Genomic DNA, 22,500 nt, shown 5'->3' on the forward strand with positions numbered 1-22,500 from the left:
AGAGAGAGAGAGAGAGAGAGAGAGAGAGAGAGAGAGAGGTAGAGAAAGAGAGAGTTTACATAATATATAACAATCAGTTTTGACCCATCATTCATCTGTTTTTATTTTGCCATTAATACGTGTCACATATCAGTTTGCAAACAATAAAAAAAAATATATATAATATCTATCTCAGCTATCTGTGATGCAACTCCAGAACGCAGGTGTTTCAGCTCAGTGCTTTATGTGGTGGTGTGGTGAGACAGCAGAAAATAGGAGCATTGCACCGTGATTGGCTCAGTATTCTGTCACTCATGGGGACACTACAACATCGCCAAGTTTAAGTCCTTATTAAGGGTAGACATCCAAAATGTCAGCCCTTTGGGTCCTGCCATAGAGTTAAATTACAAGTCCCCTTTCAAGAATGCTCAAGGTCATTGGCCACAGATAAAATGATGTAAAATCACATTATATGTACAATGGCTTTGATTGGACTGATCATGTCAACATCTTACTTTCAAAATCTTAGCTAGCAGTCATCATCATGAATCAAGTAGACATTTTTAATCCTTGTCATATGAAGGGAAATAATGAAGATAAATTGTAGATAACACGTATCATCGGCCATTGGACATAAAGATTACACAACAAGTGGGAAAATCGCAAATTCAACAAATCAAATCAAATGTTATTAGTCACATGCGCCGAATACAACAGACCTTACAGTGAAATGCTTAATTACGAGCCCCTAACCAACAATGCAGTTTAAAAAATATATGGATAAGAATAAGAGACAAAGGTAACCAGTAATTAAGTAGCACAAGTAATTAAGTTGTACAAGTAATTAAAAAGCAGTAGTAAAATAGCAATAGTGAGACTATATACAGGTGGGTACCGATACAGAGTCAATGTGCGTGGGCACCAGTCTTCCAGCACAGCTGGTGCTCTCATGCATGTTTCAGTGTTATTTGCCTCGAAGCGTGCATAGAGGTGGTTTAGCTTGTCTGGTAGGCTCGTGTCACTGGGCAGCTCTCGGCTGTGCTTCCCTTTGTAGTCTGTAATGGTTTGCAAAGGCCTGTCACATCCGACGAGTGTCAGAGTCGGTGTAGTATGATTCGATCTTACAGGCTGACTACACTGCTCGCGTAGAGTGCGCAAGAGTTGCAAAATAAATGTAGAAATCTATATTATTCAATTATTGCACCCACACTGTTCACGCGTGCCAACGAGCGTTTGCATTGCCAAAGGCTAAAATAGAAGTCAGTTGTATTTGTGATGCAGATCGCGCTGCAAGACCTGCCTTTCCTCATTGGTTTATAGAAGCATGTACCCGCGTATCATCTCCTCATTGGTTATCCCCACGTGGGTGACTGAAAGATGAACGAGGTCAATGGCAGTAATGCACCTAATTTATGAAACATTGCCAATTGCAATATAAAGTCAAGAGAAGAAAATGCCTAAAAGGAGGAGAGATGAATAGAAATGATTCGGTTGACTGTTTTATGTGTGGATTAATTGTCGGAGTAGAGGACCTTGTACCATTTCAGGTAAAATAACAACTCAATGTTTATATCACAGGACAAATTAGCTGGCAACAGCAAACTAGCTAAATAGGACAAATTAGCTAGCAAGTGCAAGCTAGCTAGCTAAATTGTCATAAATGTTTAATGATTTTCGACCTGTCCCCAAATTACTGTAATTGGTTCAGAGTTTGTTTTGATATTCAACCTGCGTGTCGATCGCGTTTGGTGTGGGAGGACAGAACACCACTCGCGCAGCCGGTTTGGCTTTCATGTTAGTCCTGTATTGGTGCTTTGCCTGTTTGATGGTTCATCGGAGGGCATAGCGTGATTTTTTATAAGCTTCCGGGTTAAGCGGTAGCTCCTTGAAAGCGGTAGCTCTAGCCTTTAGCTCAGTGCGTATGTTGCCTGTAATCCATGGCTTCTGGTTGGGGAATGTACGTATGGTCACTGTGGGGATGACGTCATCGACGCACTTATTGATGAAGCCAAAGACTGATGTGGTGTACTCCTCAATGCCATCGGAGTAATCCCAGGAACATATTCCAGTCTGTGATAGCAAAACAGTCCTGAAGCTTAGCATCTGCTTCATATGACCACTTTATTATTGATCTCGTCACTGGTGCTTCCTGCTTTAATTGTTGCTTCTAAGCAGGAATCAGAAGGATAGAATGATGGTCAGATTTGCCAAATGGAGGGCGAGGGAGAGCTTTGTATGTGTCTCTGTGTGTGGAGTATAGGTGGTCCAGAGTTTTTTTCACTCTGGTTGCACATTTAACATGCTGATAGAAATTTGGTAAAATGGATTTAAGTTTCCCTGCATTAAAGTCCCCAGGTACTAGGAGCGTCAACTCTGGGTTTGCTTATGGCGGAATACAGGTCATTCAAATTTAAATAAAAAACATCTGTCTTCTTCTCCGGCGCCATCTTAACCCAACAGTAAGTGGTTTGTAAGGAATCAGTGGCTAACTGCAAGCAATGCAAAGCAATCTTTAGCTTGATTTCAATGGAGTGGCTGTGTGTGTTTTTTTTCAGGGTTCCCACCATAAATCCAGAGAATGCCAGACTTTGATGACAAAGTTTGATGATAAAATTTGCTCACAAAGTAAAGTCCAAAAATGTCTGGTATGCTGCTGTATAAATTATGTAATATGCAAGGGAGATATGTATACTGTAGATCACTGACGTCATCATGATACAATTTTTCCAGAGTTCCCAGTTGTCCTGAAAGCACCATATATCCAGAGAATACCAGACTTTGATGACAAAATTTGCCCATGAAGGATCGCCGCGCCACCTTCCCGTTCAAGTGAGCACAGCACAATAAGGTGAATCCAAAAATATCTGGTATGCTGCTGCATAAATGATGTAATATGCCAGGGAGATATGTATACTGTAGCTAAGAAGGTAGTAAGTGTATGTTGTGTAGTAAGCTGTTATTTGCCCATGTGCCTCACCTTAATAATTTGGCCTATTTGTAACAACGCAGGATTGTAAACACATCGTTCGTGGCCGGTGTGCTTACTTTATAACTTTTTTGTGTATAGTTTTGACAATGCTACTGATAGTAGTGGTGGCACTTGGCCTACACACAAATTCAGCACACACAACATTCTATAATAGAATAGTGTTATTTGAAGTGTTTCTTTTTTGACATCAAAGACCCAAACGGCGTTCAATGTGCCTCACCCTAGTAGTTTGATCTATTTTCACCTCTTTATTTCACCTACCGTTCAGACTTGGTGGTGCACATGGAGCCTATAACCTGTTTTAGAGAAATGTAATCATTGAATATTGTAAGAGCTCTCATTGTCTATATGCCCCCTTTATTTATCCTATGGTTCTGACTTGTTGTTCAGGGAGAACACTGTTTTAAGAGCTTTCATTGTCTATATGCCCCCTTTATTTATCCTATGGTTCTGACTTGGTGTAGAGGGAGAACACTGCAAGAACGACCCGTGTTCTGAATTCTATCAATGTACATTTCAAAATTGCTGAACAAATAGTTATATTCACCACGTCCGTCGTCGTTCGCTCATTAATGTCTTAATCAAAATGACGTATTGCCTCTTAGCCGCTTGTCGTCCCCTTATGACATAGTTTGTATCTCAATTGTCAGTAGAAAACAATTTTGTTTAATAAGCAAGACAGCCATATCAGCTATGTATTTTTTTAAAGGCAGTAAATGAGGCTGAATAAACTGTTTCGCTGCCGGACAAGGCTCAGCTGAAAGCCAGGTGTAGCAGTGGTAAGGTGTTTGGACTGCTGTTTATGTAGGTCCTAACAGTTTGTGGCCACCGTTTCTCACCATTATAGTGCAATTCATGTATTGTTTAGTGTTGTGTTGTGTAGTGGCTTGCTGACATGCATCCCACATTTCTCTGGGTTTCCCCCCCAAGATTAACATGCTAAAATCACCACTGTATAACATCAAGATGCAGGGAGGGAGGGAAAGAGAGAATTACCCTGTTAACAAAGTTAGCTAGTTTGGTTTGAAGACCCATCTGCACCATTTAAGACAAAGACCTCAGTTAATAATGTTAGGCATCTTCAGCTATCCTCAGTTAATGTTAAGCATCTTCAGCTATCCTCAGTGAATGTTAAGCATCTTCAGCTATCCTCAGTTAATGTTAAGCATCTTCAGCTATCCTCAGTGAATGTTAAGCATCTTCAGCTATCCTCAGTGAATGTTAAGCATCTTCAGCTATCCTCAGTTAATGTTAAGCATCTTCAGCTATCCTCAGTTAATGTTAAGCATCTTCAGCTATCCTCAGTTAATGTTAAGCATCTTCAGCTATCCTCAGTGAATGTTAAGCATCTTCAGCTATCCTCAGTTAATGTTAAGCATCTTCAGCTATCCTCAGTGAATGTTAAGCATCTTCAGCTATCCTCAGTGAATGTTAAGCATCTTCAGCTATCCTCAGTGAATGTTAAGCATCTTCAGCCATCCTCAGTGAATGTTAGGCATCTTCAGCTATCCTCAGTTAAGGTTAAGCATCTTCAGCTATCCTCAGTTAATGTTAGGCATCTTCAGCTATCCTCAGTGAATGTTAAGCATCTTCAGCTATCCTCAGTTAATGTTAAGCATATTCAGCTATCCTCAGTTAATGTTAAGCATCTTCAGCTATCCTAAGTTAAAGGCACAGTCAAGTTAATGTATGTAAACTTGTTACCCACTGGAATTGTGATGCAGTGAATTATAAGTGAAATGATCTGTCTGTAAACAATTGTTTGAAAAATTACTTGTGTCATGCACAAAGTAGAATTCCTAACCGACTTAAGGAGCATTATCTTGACATCATCCGGTGTGTGTGTGTGTGTGTGTGTGTGTGTGTGTGTGTGTACCTTTACAGGGTAGAGGGCCATGAGAACAGCAAAGCTGCTAAGGTGGGAACAGGAACACACGGTGTATGTAGCGTTAGATGTGACTTTGGTACAGCCACGACTTGACCACGCCCCGTCCTTTTCATGGACACGCCAGAACACACAGGTATAGTTCATTTCTGATGACTCTGCCCTCACCTGGGTTGGGGGGGGGAGAGAGAGAGAGGCTAAGCACTTCTTAGAGAAATGTTTCTTCATTTCAGAAGGCAGCAAGAGTGTCAATATGTTAGGCCATCCTGATTATGTTAGGCCATCCTGATTATGTTAGGCCATCGTGATTATGTTAGGCCATTGTGATTATGTTAGGCCATTGTGATTATGTTAGGCCATCGTGATTATGTTAGGCCATCGTGATTATGTTAGGCCATCGTGATTATGTTAGGCCATCGTGATTATGTTAGGCCATCCTGATTATGTTAGGCCATCCTGATTATGTTAGGCCATCGTGATTATGTTAGACCATCGTGATTATGTTAGGCCATCGTGATTATGTTAGGCCATTGTGATTATGTTAGGCCATCGTGATTATGTTAGGCCATCGTGATTATGTTAGGCCATCGTGATTATGTTAGGCCATCGTGATTATGTTTTGCCATCGTGATTATGTTAGGCCATCGTGATTATGTTAGGCCATTGTGATTATGTTAGGCCATCGTGATTATGTTAGGCCATCGTGATTATGTTAGGCCATTGTGATTATGTTAGGCCATCGTGATTATGTTAGGCCATCGTGATTATGTTAGGCCATCGTGATTGTTTTGCCATCGTGATTATGTTAGGCCATCGTGATTATGTTAGGCCATCGTGATTATGTTAGGCCATCGTGATTATGTTAGGCCATCGTGATTATGTTAGGCCATCGTGATTATGTTAGGCCATTGTGATTATGTTAGGCCATCGTGATTATGTTAGGCCATCGTGATTATGTTAGGCCATCGTGATTATGTTAGGCCATCGTGATTATGTTAGGCCATCGTGATTATGTTAGGCCATCGTGATTATGTTAGGCCATCGTGATTATGTTAGGCCATCGTGATTATGTTAGGCCATCGTGATTATGTTAGGCCATCGTGATTATGTTAGGCCATCGTGATTATGTTAGGCCATCGTGATTATGTTTTGCCATCGTGATTATGTTAGGCCATCGTGATTATGTTAGGCCATCGTGATTATGTTAGGCCATCGTGATTATGTTAGGCCATCGTGATTATGTTAGGCCATCGTGATTATGTTAGGCCATCGTGATTATGTTAGGCCATCGTGATTATGTTAGGCCATCGTGATTATGTTAGGCCATCGTGATTATGTTAGGCCATCGTGATTATGTTAGGCCATCCTGATTATGTTAGGCCATCGTGATTATGTTAGGCCATCGTGATTATGTTAGGCCATTGTCAGGATAAAGTCCTAGCTGTAGACGTACGATTATAATATACGATAATATTTACATACATCATATATTAACATCAGCTATTATAATATACGATAATATTTACATACATCATATATTAACATCAGCTATTATAATATACTATAATATTTACATACATCATATATTAACATCAGCTATTATAATATACTATAATATTTACATACATCATATATTAACATCAGCTATTATAATATACGATAATATTTACATACATCATATATTAACATCAGCTATTATAATATACTATAATATTTACATACATCATATATTAACATCAGCTATTATAATATACTATAATATTTACATACATCATATATTAACATCATCTCTTATAATATTATTAAGTGATACCTGTAGATGTTTGAAGGTGAGGATGACAGGCTTGGTGAGTTGGTCTGTTGCTGGGTTACTGACAAAAGCTGTTACCACCTTGGAACTGATCTGGTAGTTAGGCTTTGACGCCGTGTCTGTGTCTGTGTCTGTGTCTGTGTCTGTCTCAGTGAGGTACTGGAAGGAGTTGTTGACATATCTCTCCACTGTCTTGTAACACACCAACCCAGCCAGAGTCAAACCTGTGAAGCACAGAAAGAAACAAGTTACCAGAATGTCTTGTACCTTTCCCAGAATTCTCAGATTTTTCAGGTTTCCTGGTTGGAAGATTCCAGGAATAAAGAGGGAATAAACAGAATATCCAGAATCCAAGATTTCTGGGCAACATTGGTAGTTTTGGAAAGTTATTGGTACTAAAAGTTAGAGTACTTAGTGTTGATGGAATTTATATGTTTAAATGAATGATTAGAATATTCCACCCTGAAACCATATAATTGTATGAAATTGATGAGAATCATGAAATTATTCTAATGATGTGTGTAGTTTTAGTCAGTAAAATTATATATCTGTGAGTGTAGTTTTAGTCAGAATTAGGGTAAAACAATATATCTGTACAATATGTCTTTATGGTATCTTAAAACACAGACTGTCTGAGCCAAATTCGGTGCCAACCTGACTAGAGATTTGGGAGAGGACGGGGAGTACGTCTCAATGTCTCAAGGTCTACCGAATCTCTGTCGGTTGGGTAGTGAGACAGTATGTGTGTAGGATACATTCTGTTTGTGTGTGAATGTATGTGCGTAACGAGTCTGTTTGTTTGTGAAAGTACGTGCGTAAGGAGTCTGTTTGTGTGTGAAAGTATGTGCGTAAGGAGTCTGTTTGTGTGTGAAAGTGTGTGCGTAAGGATCCAGTATAAAATGAATGGTTTTGTACAACGAACCAGTGCTCTCGTGAATAAACATTTTGACTATTTTAGCTGGGCCTCCGTCTGTTTCATTCAACCAGGATCTTACAAATTCGGGGTTGCAGACCGAGTAGTTTAATTGAATTGGATTACGAGAACATAATTCTCGTAACAATTTGGTCCTTCGAGCCGGATCTCAATACCTGCCTCTGTCGTCCCAAGGAACTGCTGAAAACCGTGCACGGGCAGATCCAGGATCCGTAAGACAAAGACCTGACCTCTGAATTGAGGGTTTATTTCAGGCAAGTGGTGAACTGGTACACAACAGGGGTGGTGACGAGATCTTTATTCACAAATTTGGGGGGAATGATTTAAGATATCTTTGACTTGATGCTCTAAATACTTAGAATATATCAATAATAGGAGCTTGGTTATTCTAAATAGATTCACTAGGAGGCTTTTACTGTGTGTATTAACCAAAATCGATTGAGGGAACAGGTCCGCAATGACCTGAGGTACATGTGCACTACCATAAATAAAAATAGCTTAATAATTGAGGTCTGTGAGGAATGGCCGAGATGATGGTGATGATGGTGATGATGATGATGAAGAGTAGCCTACCTGGGTACGTCCCGTTGCCAGTGGCTGTCTCCCAGCTGGTGTCCAGTCGAGCGTTGTCATTGGCCAGGCTGATTGGCCCAATGGGCGGAGTCTGTCCCCTCCTCACTGCAATCTCAGCCTCTGTGTACAAGGACAAGGTAAAAGGTGAAGGAGGATGTGTGTGAGTGTGTTCAGTAGTGTATGTGCGTTCATGTGTGTGTGTGTGTGTGTGTGTGTTTGTGTGTGCATGTTCGTGTGTGTGTGTGTGTGTGTGTGTGCATGTTTGTGTGTGTGTGTGTGTGTGTGTGTTCAGGAGTGTGTGTGTGTTACCTGTGTGGTCTGTTTCCATGGTGGTGTGGTTGTCTCTGAGCTGCGGCGCTATGAGCTTCATGGCGTCCTCCACAGCGCCGAGGAACCTACTCACCTCACGGCTGTTGCTTAGGATACCTTGAGACAGGATACTGTCTATCTGCGTGAAGACATTCTACACACAGGAAGTAGAAACAGGAAACAGGAAGTGAGTGAACGAGGTGTATATGTTTACATGGATCCATAATGGCACCGTGTGTGTGTGTGTGTGTGTGTGTGTGTGTGTTTGTGTGTGTGTGTGTGTGTGTGTGGTTTACCTCCAGTAACCCATCTCCAGTCAGTCTCCCTCCAGAGTTACTTAATGCCAGACAGCTGTTCCTCATCAGAGACAGGAGACCAGCTAAACCTGGGACATTCTGAGAGAGAGGAGAAGTTCATTGACTTCATGTGAGTAAAAACATTTATAGCAAGACATATAATGTTGTGTCAGAAGATAGTTCTTGAAAGTATTAATTAAAACACAGGTGCCTGGGTTTTGAACTCACCTGTCCAGGAGTCTCATCCCCTTTAAACTGGTCACATGTCAGTACTGAAGGAAACACAAAACACTGCCATCACACCTGGATCGACACTACACAACACAACACAACACAACATAACATAACACAACAGGACACAACACAATCACACCTACGCAACTAAACAATCCCACCTGCACAACAACACAAACACAATGACAAATAACACACCTATGTCTTTTCTGCACCACAACAACAATTGATGTGTATCTTCATACTAGGCAAGTCAGACAACCCACAAGACATGCCACTAGAGGTCTCTTCACAATCCCCAAGTCCAGAACAGACTACAGGAAACACACAGTACTACATAGAGCCATGACTACATGGAAATCTCTTCTACATCAAGTAAGTTTAAAAAATGGATAAAAATTATGGAACAGTGGGGACTGTGAAGCAACACAAACATAAGCACAAACACGATAACATACGCACTGCACATGGATGTTGTGCTGTAGATACTGTATGTGGTAAGTGAGTAACGGCCTAAAGGACACACACTTGGTGTGTTGTGAAATCTGCTGTGAATGTTTTGTAATGTTTTTAAACTGCTTTAATGTTGCTGGACCCCAGGAAGAGTAGCTGCTGCCTTGACTGGAACTAATGGGGTTCCTTAATGAATACAAATACAACACACACCACAACACAACAACACTACACACCACAACACACAACACAACACACCACGATACAACAACACTACACACCACAACACACACCACAACACACCACGATACAACAACACAACACACCACAACACACCACGATACAACACACCACAACACACCACAACACACCACAATACAACACACCACAACACACCACAACACACCACGATACAACACACCACAACACACCACAACACACACCACAACACACCACGATACAACAACACTACACACCACAACACACCACACCAACACAACACAACACACACCACAACACACACCATGATACAACAACACTACACACCACAACACACACCACAATACAACAACACCAGAACACACACCACAACACACCACAATACAACAACACCACAACACACACCACAACACACACCACAATACAACAACACCACACACCACAATACAACAACACTACACACCACAACACACACCACAACACACACCACAATACAACAACACCACACACCACAATACACACCACAATACAACAACACCACACACCACAACACACACCACAATACAACAACACCACACACCACAACACACACCACAATACAACAACACCACACACCACAACACACACCACAATACAACAACACCACACACCACAACACACACCACAATACAACAACACCACACACCACAACACACACCACAATACAACAACACCACACACCACAATACACACCACAATACAACAACACCACACACCACAACACACACCACAATACAACAACACCACACACCACAATACACACCACAATACAACAACACCACACACCACAACACACACCACAATACAACAACAACACACACCACAACACACACCACAATACAACAACACCACAACAACACAACACACCACAACAACACTACACAACACACACCACAATACACACCACAACACTACACACCACAATACAACACAACAACACAACACACCACAACACAACACACACCACAATACACACCACACACCACACCACACACCACAACACAATACAACACACCACAATACAACAACACTACACACCACACACCACACCACACACCACACACCCCAACACAACACACCACAACACACCACAATACAACAACACTACACACCACAACAACACTACACAACACACACCACAATACAACAACACTACATAACACACACCACAATACAACAACACTACACACCACACACCACAACACACACCACACCACAACAACACTACACAACACACACCACAATACACACCACAACACTACACACCACAATACAACACAACAACACAACACAATACACACCACACCACAATACACACCACAACAACACTACACACCACACAACACAACACACACCCCAACACAACACAACACCATACCACAACAACACACCACCACACACCACACACCCCAACACAACACCATACCACAACAACACAACACACACCACAGCACAACAACACAACAAAATAGTAGATCCAAGTTGTTGCCATGGGTAACCATGTTAACCATCAGATACCAACTAACTAAGATATAAATGAAGACATGAGACAGAGAGGAAGTTGAGGTGGAGATTAAAACACCCAGAAACCCACAGCACACCAGTCATGAAATGTTTCCATGGTAACCATCCTAGGACGCATCCCAAATGACAACCTATTATACAGTGCACTATGGTCCCTGGTCTAGTGTTGTGCACTATACAGGGAAAGGGGTGTCATTTGGGCCTCAGCACTACAAAGAGGAAGCTGCTAGTGGAATAACGGTATCTACAGCAACAGAGGAAAGTCCCTACTGTAATATAAGCACCACACTCAGATCAGTTTACATAGTCCCTTACTGATCATCATTATCCAGGCTTACACAGTAAAACTGAACCTAGACCTGTCCTTATGAGGCGGTTTGCAGTGGCACAACTGTAACCTCTGTTTGAGGAAGTAGCATGGGGATCAGTGAGGGTAGTGACCTCTCTAACAGTCTAGTTCAGGGGGTCAAACTCATTTTTCCAAGTGTGCCGCATTTGGCTTCAACGAGGTCCAGAGGACTGCACTTAAAATTGGATATATTCCCTCGGCGTCCAAATTATCCAAAATATCCATTGCTTTTGGAATTTTAGATGCTCACTGACTGTCTAGCTTTCATTTGGATGACAGTCATTGTGATTGTGGACTACAAGAAAAGGAGGACCGAGCACGCCCCCATTCTCATCGACGGGTCTGTAGTGGAGCAGGTTGAGAGCTTCAAGTTCCTTGGTGTTCAAATCACCAACAAACTATCATGGTCCAAACACAACAAGACAGTCATGAAGAGGGCACGACAACGCCTATTGCCCCCCCAGGAGACTGGAATGGGTCCTCAGATCCTCAAAAAGTTATACATCTGCACCATTGAGAGCATCCTGACTGGTTGCATCACTGCCTGGTGTGGCAACTGCTCGGCCTCCGACCGCAAGGTACTACAGAAGGTAGTGTGTGCGGCCCAGTACATCACTGGGGTCAAGATTCCTGCCATCCAGGACCTCTATACCAGGCGGTGTCAAAGACTTGTCAAAGACTCCAGCGAACCTAGTCATAGGTTGTTCTCTCTGCTACCGAACGGCAAGCGGTAAGTCTAGGTCCAAGAGTCTACACAGCTTCTAACCCCAAACCATAAGACTCGTGAACAGCTATTCAAATTGCTACCCAGACTATTTGCATTGCCCCCCCTCCCCCTCTCCTTTACCCTGCTGCTACTCTCTGTTTATTATCTATGCATAGTCACTTTAACTCTACCTACATGTACAGTGGGGAAAACAAGTATTTAATACACTGCCGAATTTGCAGGTTTTCCTACTTACAAAGCATGTAGAGGTCTGTCATTTTTATCATCGGTACACTTCAACTGTGAGAGACGGAATCTAAAACAAAAATCCGGAAAATCACAAATTGTATGATTTTTAAGTAATTAAATTGCATTTTATTGCATTACATAAGTATTTGATCACCTACCAACCAGTAAGAATTCCGTCTCTCACAGACCTGTTAGTTTTTCTTTAAGAAGCCCTCCTGTTCTCCACTCATTACCTGAATTAACTGCACCTGTTTGAACTCGTTACCTGTGTAAAAGACACCTGTTCACACACTCAATCAAACAGACTCCAACCTCTCCACAATGGCCAAGACCAGAGAGCTGTGTAAGGACATCAGGGATACAATTTTAGACCTGCACAGGCTGGGATGGGCTACAGGACAATAGGCAAGCAGCTTGGTGAGAAGGCAACAACTGTTGGCACAATTATTAGAAAATGGAAGAAGTTCAAGATGACGGTCAATCACCCTCGGTCTGGGGCTCCATGCAAGATCTCACCTCGTGGGGCATCAATGATCATGAGGAAGGTGAGGGATCAGCCCAGAACTACACGGCAGGACCTGGTCAATGACCTGAAGAGAGCTGGGACCACAGTCTCAAAGAAAACCATTAGTAACACACTACGCCGTCATGGAATAAAATCCTGCAGCGCACACAAGGTCCCCCTGCTCAAGCCAGTGCATGTACAGGCCCGTCTGAAGTTTGCCAATGACCATCTGGATGATCCAGAGGAGGAATGGGAGAAGGTCACGTGGTCTGATGAGACAAAAATAGAGCTTTTTGGTCTAAACTCCACTCGCCGTGTTTGGAGGAAGAAGAAGGATGAGTACAACCCCAAGAACACCATCCCAACCGTGAAGCACGGAGGTAGAAACATCATTCTTTGGGGATGCTTTTCTGTAAAGAGGACAGGACGACTGCACCGTTATTGAGGAGAGGATGGATGGGGCCATGTATTGCGAAATCTTGGCCAACAACCTCCTTCCCTCAGTAAGAGCATTGAAGATGGGTCGTGGCTAGGTCTTCCAGCATGACAACAACCCGAAACACACAGCCAGGGCAACTTAGGAGTGGCTCCATAAGAAGCATCTCAAGATCCTGGAGTGGCCTAGCCAGTCTCCAGACCTGAACCCATTAGAACATCTTTGGAGGGAGCTGAAAGTCCGCATTGCCCAGCGACAGCCCCGAAACCTGAAGGATTTGGAGAAGGTCTGTATGGAGGAGTGGGCCAAAATCCCTGCTGCAGTGTGTGCAAACCTGGTCAAGAACTACAGGAAACGTATGATCTCTGTAATTGCAAACAAAGGATTCTGTACCAAATATTAAGTTCTGCTTTTCTGATGTATCAAATACTTATGTCATGCAATAAAATGCAAATGTTTTACTTAAAAATCATACAATGTGATTTTCTGGATTTTGTTTTAGATTCCGTCTCTCACAGTTGAAGTGTACCTAGGATAAAAATTACAGACCTTTACATGCTTTGTAAATAGGAAAAGCTGCAAAATTGGCAGTGTATCAAATACTTGCACTCCTCACTGTACACATTACATCAATTACCTCAACAAACCGGTGCCCCCGCACATTGACTCTGTACCGGTACCCCCTGTATATAGCCTCCACATTGACTCTGTACCGGTACCCCCTGTATATAGCCTCCACATTGACTCAGTACTGGTACCCCCTGTATATAGCCTCCACATGGACTCTGTATTGATACCCCCTGTATATCGCCTCCACATTGACTCTGTATTGGTACCCCCTGTATATCGCCTCCACATTGACTCTGTACCGGTACCCCCTGTATATAGCCTCCACATTGACTCTGTATTGGTACCCCCTGTATATCGCCTCCACATTGACTCTGTACCGGTACACCCTGTATATAGCCTCCACATAACACCGTGCGTAGGGCTGGTGCCATATAACTCGGGCCGAGGAGACGCAATGGAGACCAGATGCACTGAGCCGGCTTCATCCCTCCTGGCTCGATGCCCACTCTAGCGCGGCCGATTCGAGGAGCTGCGATGTAACGTACTGGGCTGTGAACATGCACTGGAGACACCGTACACTCCACCACATAACTCGGTGCCTGACCAGTACGACGCTCCACCCTGTAAGCACGGGGAGTTGGCTCAGGTCTCCTACCTGACTCCGCCAATGACCCTGTGTGCCTCCCCCCCAGATTCCTGCTGGGGCCACGCTTGTGAAAATGTATCCACTTCCTTGCTATAAGCTGCTTTTGAATAAAAGCGTCTGCTATGTATGTTATGTTATGTTAGATATAGATGTATGCTATGTTATGTTAGATATAGATGTATGTATTGTAATGTTATGTTAGAAATATATGTATGTTAAGTTATGTTATGTTAGATATAGATAGATGTAATGTTATGTTATGTTATGTTAGATATAGATAGATGTAATGTTATGTTATGTTAGATATAGATGTAATGTTATGTTATGTTAGATAAAGATGTATGTTATGTTATGTTAGATATAGATGTTAGTTATGTTATGTTAGATATAGTTAGATGTATGTTATGTTATGTTAGATATAGATAGATGTATGTTATGTTATGTTAGATATAGATAGATGTAATGTTATGTTATGTTATGTTAGATATAGATGAAATGTTATGTTATGTTAGATATAGATGTTAGTTATGTTATGTTAGATATAGATGTAATGTTATGTTATGTTAGATATAGATGTAATGTTATGTTAGATATAGCTGTAAAGTTATGTTATGTTAGATATAGATGTAATGTTATGTTATGTTAGATATAGATGTAATGTTATGTTATGTTAGATAAAGATGTAATGTTATGTTAGATATAGATGAAATGTTATGTTATGTTAGATATAGATGTTAGTTATGTTAGATATAGCTGTAATGTTATGTTAGATATAGATGAAATGTTATGTTATGTTAGATATAGATGTAATGTTATGTTAGATATAGATGTAATGTTATGTTATGTTAGATATAGATGAAATGTTATGTTATGTTAGATATAGATGTTAGTTATGTTATGTTAGATATAGATGAAATGTTATGTTATGTTAGATATAGATGTAATGTTATGTTAGATATAGATGTAATGTTATGTTATGTTAGATATAGATGTAATGTTATGTTAGATATAGATGAAATGTTATGTTATGTTAGATATAGATGTTAGTTATGTTATGTTAGATATAGATGTAATGTTATGTTATGTTAGATATAGATGTAATGTTATGTTAGATATAGCTGTAAAGTTATGTTATGTTAGATATAGATGTAATGTTATGTTATGTTAGATATAGATGTAATGTTATGTTATGTTAGATATAGATGTAATGTTATGTTATGTTAGATATAGATGTAATGTTATGTTAGATATAGCTGTAAAGTTATGTTATGTTAGATATAGATGTTATGTTATGTTATGTTAGATATAGCTGTAAAGTTATGTTATGTTAGATATAGATGTAATGTTATGTTATGTTAGATATATATGTAATGTTATGTTATGTTAGATATAGATGTAATGTTATGTTATGTTATGTTAGATATAGATGTAATGTTATGTTATGTTAGATATATATGTAATGTTATGTTATGTTAGATATATATGTAATGTTATGTTATGTTATGTTAGATATAGATGTAATGTTATGTTATGTTAGATATATATGTAATGTTATGTTATGTTATGTTAGATATAGATGTAATGTAATGTTATGTTATGTTAGATATAGACGTAATAAAAGACTGTTCAAATATGAACCCTGTTTTAGTTCCTCTTCTAAGACAGACAAAGTTATCGTACCTTACTGTACCGTATCGTGGAAAGCAGTGCATCATGGTACCATATTCTGTCCTCACCTGAGCACCTCGCCTGTTTGTTGCCATGATTACTGTATCCAGGGAGACAGAGGCAACTGTAGCTTCCTGCCTGGTTCTGACAGGTCCCTCCCTCTCCACAGATACCAGCAGTTGCATTACACTCATCTATGTCTGAGAGAGAGAGAGAGAGAGAGAGAGAGAGAGAGAGAGAGAGAGAGAAAGAGATAAGGTGAAAACAGAGAGAGGGGTAGTGTAGAGAGAGAGAGAGAGAGAGAGAGGGGAAGAGAGAGAGAGAGAGAGAGAGAGAGAGAGAGAGAGAGAGAGAGAGAGAGAGATAGGGAGGGAAGATAGAGGAGAAAGGAGAGAGAGAGAGAGAGAGAGAATACACAAACATTAACATAAAACTGAGAGAGAGAGAGAGAGAGAGAGAGAGAGAGAGAGAGAGAGAGAGAGAGAATACACAAACATTAACATAAACACTTGAGGAGAGAAGTGAGGAGGCAGACAACTGAACACATCCCAGAAAGAATAAAAATGAGAAACAGAGAAGAGTACATTCCAGAACAACAACAATCAGGTATCAGATTGCTGCTATTTCATGTTATGGTTACAGCTGTGAGTTCAGGCAGACATCTGGATTGGAACTCGGCCAAAGGTCATGGGGTTAGAGGTCACGGATCAGGGGTTAGAGGTCAGTGGTCAGGGATAACATGGCCTCGGCCCCTTCACCAGTATTGTTGCCATGGTAACTGAGCCCTGACGAACAGTTACAGGTGTATCTGCCAGGTGTGTTTGTGCACATGCCCAGAGCGCCACACGCACACAGTACACTCACTGACTCACTCACTCACTCACTCACTCACTCACTCACACACACACACACACACACACACAATACACACACAGTACACACACACACAGTAAACACACACACACACACAGTACACACACACACAGTCTCTCACACACACTTATACGAAGTGACACGTTGAAAGGAGTCCCATATGATAAAAGCATGTTTCTCACCCTCACACCTGCTCTCTGTTAGTTTGTACCCAGACTGGCAGATGCAGGTGTAGGACCCTGGGGTGTTCACACAGGATGAGTTGTTGGGGCAATCAGCAGTCTGCTCCTTACACTCATCCATGTCTGCACACAGAGATGGAAAGATGGAGAGATGGGAGTAGAGAGAGAGAGAGAGTGAGAGAGAGAGAGAGAGAGGGGGAGAGAGAGAGAGAGAGAGAGAGAGAGAGAGAGAGAGAGAGAGAGAGAGGAAACAAAGAACATTCCCAGAACAACAACCTTAGGTGAGGGGTGTCAGCCATCCACATGGTTTGTGTACCATTGATTTACTGCAGTAGGCTAAAACAGGGTCACAGTGTTTCTTGGTAGTCTTAAACTTTGACGCAAAAATATACACCTCACACACCTGTTATGGGATTTAAAAAATAAGACATCTCTACCATGTCATATACAGAGCTGAAATGTATCATTGTTTTAGTTTTCATCCCGATATTAGACTTTATATACATCACAGAAGACTGAAATATAACAAAACCGTTTGACAAAGAAAGACCAGATTTTCGGCAGTTAAAGAAAAGCGTTTATTAATGATAAAAGTATGAAAAATATGAATAAACATTCCACCCATGAGGCCACTAAGTCATTTCACTACTCTGTCCTTCCTTCTGAAGTGTACACTACTTCAAAAATAAAAGCATTGGATTGGTGGAGGCATCTTAGTGTGAGTTCAGTGAAGGAAAGTGAACAAGTGCACACTTCACGAGAAAGGAGAAAGGAGAAATTATTGGGATGCACCCAGAGTCTTAGTTCTGCCGCATGCAAGGTAGGACGATGCGTTGGGGTCACAGTTGACGGCTCCGGCTCCGGCTCTCTAGTAGACTGTATAACAGGTGGAAGGCAATGTATGAGTAGGAGAAGACTTGTGAACTATATTGTCATTGTCTTAGAGGAGGAGGGACAGTTATGACGAAATTAGAGGTATATAAACCAATGTACATGTAAGGATGGACAGAGCTCTCGTAAATAAACATTATATATATATATATATATATATATATATATATGTATTATTGTAGACTGGCCTCTGTCTGTTTCATTTCAACAAGAACCACCTTACAAATTCTTAGTTGAATTGAAGTTCAGTTTATGAACATTGAGAATGTAATTCTCTTCACACACACACACACACACACAAACACACACACACACACACACACACACACACACACACACACACACACACACACACACACACACACACACACACACACACACACACATTCACACACACACGCTAAGCTGAGACTCTCACATCACACAAACACACACAAACATGGTCTCAATTACAAGCCCGGTGCGGTATATTCCAGCTCCTCGTATTGGCCAGGCGAGAGTGGGCATCGAGCCAGGTGCCATGAAGCCGGCTCTACGCATCTGGTCTCCAGTGCGTCTCCTCGGGTCGGCGTACATGGCACCAGCCTTACGCATGGTGTCCCCGGTTCGCCAGCACAGCCCAGTGCGGGCTATTCCACGTCGCCGCACTGGCCTGGCTACAGGGAGCATTCAACCAAGTAAGGTTGGGCAGGCTCGGTGCTCAAGAGCTCCAGTGCGCCTGCACGGTCCGGTCTATCCGGTGCCACCTCCACGCACCAGCCCACCGGTGGCAGCACCCAGCACCAGGCTGTCTCTCCGTCAGCCAGGAGCTGCCAGAGTCGTCAGTCAGCCAGGAGCTATCTGAGCCGTCCTTCACTCCTGAGCGCTGCCAGAGTCACCCGTCTGTCCTGAGCCGCCAGAAACTCCCGTCTGTCCTGAGCCACCAGAGTCTCCCGTCTGTCCTGAGCCCCAAGAGTCTCCCGTCTGTCCTGAGCTGCCAGAGTCTCCCGTCTGTCCTGAGCCGCCAGAGCCGACAGTCTGTCCTTAGCCGCCAGAGCCGCCAGTCTGTCCTGAGCCGCCAGAGCCGCCGGTCAGCCAGGAGCAGCCAGAGCTGCCGGCCAGCCAGGAGCCGCCAGAGCCGTCAGCCAGCCAGGAACTGCCAGAGCCGTCAGCCAGCCAGGAGCATCCAGAGCCGTCAGCCAGCCAGGAGCTGCCAGAGCCGTCAGCCAGCCAGGAGCTGCCAGAGCCATCAGTCAGCCAGGAGCTGCCAGAGCCGTCAGCCAGCCAGGAGCTGCCAGAGCCGTCAGTCAGCCAGGAGCTGCCAGAGCCGTCAGTCAGCCAGGAGCTGCCGGAGCAGTTCTTCACTCCGGAGCTGCCGGAATCTCCCGTCCATTCGGGAGGGTCCCCAGTCGGAGGTCGGCGGCGAGGGTCGCCGCTCGTAAGAGGCCACGGGGGTGGTTGAGGAGGCGGACAAAAACTGTGGTGAAGTGGGGTCTACGTCCCGCGCCAGAGCCGCCACCGCGGACAGACGCCCACCCAGACCCTCCCCTATAGGTTCAGATTTTGCGGCCGGAGTCCGCACCTTTGGGGGGGGGGGGTACTGTCACGTTCTGACCATAGTTCTGTTGTTTTATTTTTTGTTTTAGTATGGTCAGGGCGTTGGGGTGGGCAGTCTATGTTTGCTTTTCTATGTTGGTTTTTGTGTTCGGCCTAGTATGGTTCTCAATCAGAGGCAGGTGTCGTTAGTTGTCTCTGATTGAGAATCATACTTAGGTAGCCTGGTTGTTTTTGTTTGTGGGTGTTTGTTTCCGTGTGAGTATTTGGGCCAAACGGTACTGTTTCGGTTTTGTAAATTTCACTTTTATTATTTTGTTCCAGTGTTCAGTTGTGTAGTTTTGAATGAATCAATATGGACACTTACCACGCTGCGTTTTGGTCCGATCCTTACTCCTCCTCAGACGAAGAGGAGGAAAGTCATTACACACACACTTGAATACTCACCCTTACACTCCCCAGTGAGAGCAGTATGGTTGACAGGCGTTGTGGATCTGAACCCAGGTTGACACTGGCAGTGGTAGCTCCCGATGGTGTTGAGGCAAGCGGCGTTGCTGCCACAAACCTGTGGTGACTTCTGGCACTCATTGAGCTCTGAAGAGATGGTGATATGGTGATAGAGCTGTGACTCACTAACCTCTCCTCCAGTGATTCCCTAACCTCTCCTCCAGTGATACCCTAACCTCTCCTCCAGTGATTCCCTAACCCCTCCTCCAGTGACTCCCTAACCCCTCCTCCAGTGATTCCCTAACCCCTCCTCCAGTGACTCCCTAACCCCTCCTCCAGTGATTCCCTAACCTCTCCTCCAGTGATTCCCAAATCTCTCCTCCAGTGATTCCCTAATCTCTCCTCCAGTGATTCCCTAATCTCTCCTCTAGTGATTCCCTAACCTCTCCTCCAGTGATTCCCTAACCTTTCCTCCAGTGATTCCCTAACCTCTCCTCCAGTGACTCAATACAGTCCATGTATTTGATGTATTTCAGAACTAAAGCAGCTGAAATAAGGAATGAGAGGCTTGATGATCAGGTTACCATTTGAATCAGCTGTGGTGATGTGGTACATCAGGGCAGAGGACTGTCTGGGGGTACTAGAGGAGAGGTTGGGGAATCACTGCTCCACAAATATGGCACAGAACAGAGAAGATATTGCAAAAACAAGCTAAACTGAGACCCGAGCCTCACACACGCTGTTGCTGTTTCTGATACATAAATACATATAATCACAATGAAACAATTTTTAGAGAATAATATAATTATCTCCCCCCTCCCCACCTACACATAGAATACTATCATTATCCCCCCCCTCCCCTCCCCACCTACACATAGAATAATATCATTATCCCACCCCTCCCCACCTACACATAGAATAATATCATTATCCACCCCTCCCCACCTACACATAGAATAATATCATTATCCACCCCTCCCCACCTACACATAGAATAATATCATTATCCCCCCCCTCCCCACCTACACATAGAATAATATATTATCCCCCCCCTCCCCACCTACACATAGAATACTATCATTATCACCCCCCTCCCCACCTACACATAGAATAATATAATTATCCCACCCCTCCCCACCTACACATAGAATAATATCATTATCCTCCCCTCCCCACCTACACATAGAATAATATCATTATCCTCCCCTACCCACCTACACATAGAATAATATCATTATCACCCCCCTCCCCACCTACACATAGAATAATATCATTATCCACTCCTCCCCACCTACACATAGAATAATATCATTATCCCCCCTCCTCCCCACCTACACATAGAATAATATCATTATCACCCCCTCCCCACCTACACATAGAATAATATAATTATCCACCCCCTCCATCTACACATAGAATAATATAATTATCCACCCCCCTCCACCTCCCCACCTACACATAGAATAATATCATTATCCCACCCCTCCCCACCTACACATAGAATAATATCATTATCCCCCCCTCCCCACCTACACATAGAATAATATCATTATCCTCCCCCTCCCCACCTACACATAGAATAATATCATTATCCCACCCCTCCCCACCTACACATAGAATAATATCATTATCCACCCCTCCCCACCTACACATAGAATAATATCATTATCCACCCCTCCCCACCTACACATAGAATAATATCATTATCACCCCCCTCCCCACCTACACATAGAATAATATAATTATCCACCCCCCTCCATCTACACATAGAATACTATCATTATCCCCCCCCTCCCCACCTACACATAGAATAATATCATTATCCCCCCCCTCCCCACCTACACATAGAAAAATATCATTATCACCCCCCCTCCCCCTCCCCACCTACACATAGAATAATATAATTTTCTACCCCCCTCCCCACCTACACATAGAATAATATAATTATCCACCCCCCTCCCCACCTACACATAGAATAATATCATTATCACCCCCCTCCCCACCTACACATAGAATAATATAATTATCCACCCCCCTCCCCACCTACACATAGAATCATATCATTATCCACCCCCCTCCCCACCTACACATAGAATAATATCATTATCCACCCCCCTCTCCACCTACACATATAATAATATCATTATCCACCCATCTCACCACCTACACATAGAATAATATCATTATCACCTCCCTCCCCC

General features: G+C 42.8%; 1 protein-coding gene across 13 annotated transcripts in view; it reads right to left on the reverse strand.

Moving 5' to 3' along the window:
- LOC110519495 (adhesion G protein-coupled receptor E2-like) overlaps window positions 1-22,500 on the reverse strand; it is a 248,464-nt gene that overhangs the window by 19,952 nt on the left and 206,012 nt on the right. For 10 of the 13 annotated variants that reach the window (XM_036939967.1, XM_036939972.1, XM_036939966.1 and 7 more), the window contains 8 exons: window positions 17,429-17,551; window positions 16,442-16,573; window positions 9,004-9,047; window positions 8,776-8,874; window positions 8,480-8,633; window positions 8,171-8,290; window positions 6,667-6,887; window positions 4,845-5,021 (listed from right to left, as the gene is read on the reverse strand). In XM_036939967.1, the coding sequence (XP_036795862.1) occupies window positions 4,845-5,021; window positions 6,667-6,887; window positions 8,171-8,290; window positions 8,480-8,633; window positions 8,776-8,874; window positions 9,004-9,047; window positions 16,442-16,573; window positions 17,429-17,551 (1,070 nt within the window). Of the gene's footprint in view, window positions 1-4,844; window positions 5,022-6,666; window positions 6,888-8,170; window positions 8,291-8,479; window positions 8,634-8,775; window positions 8,875-9,003; window positions 9,048-16,441; window positions 16,574-17,428; window positions 17,552-20,299; window positions 20,447-22,500 lie in introns of all 13 variants that reach the window. The other 3 variants (XM_036939979.1, XM_036939978.1, XM_036939968.1) reach the window with 2 other exon arrangements.

Source organism: Oncorhynchus mykiss, chromosome 13, assembly GCF_013265735.2.
Source record: "Oncorhynchus mykiss isolate Arlee chromosome 13, USDA_OmykA_1.1, whole genome shotgun sequence".
In the NCBI taxonomy this organism is placed as follows: Eukaryota; Metazoa; Chordata; class Actinopteri; order Salmoniformes; family Salmonidae; genus Oncorhynchus; species Oncorhynchus mykiss.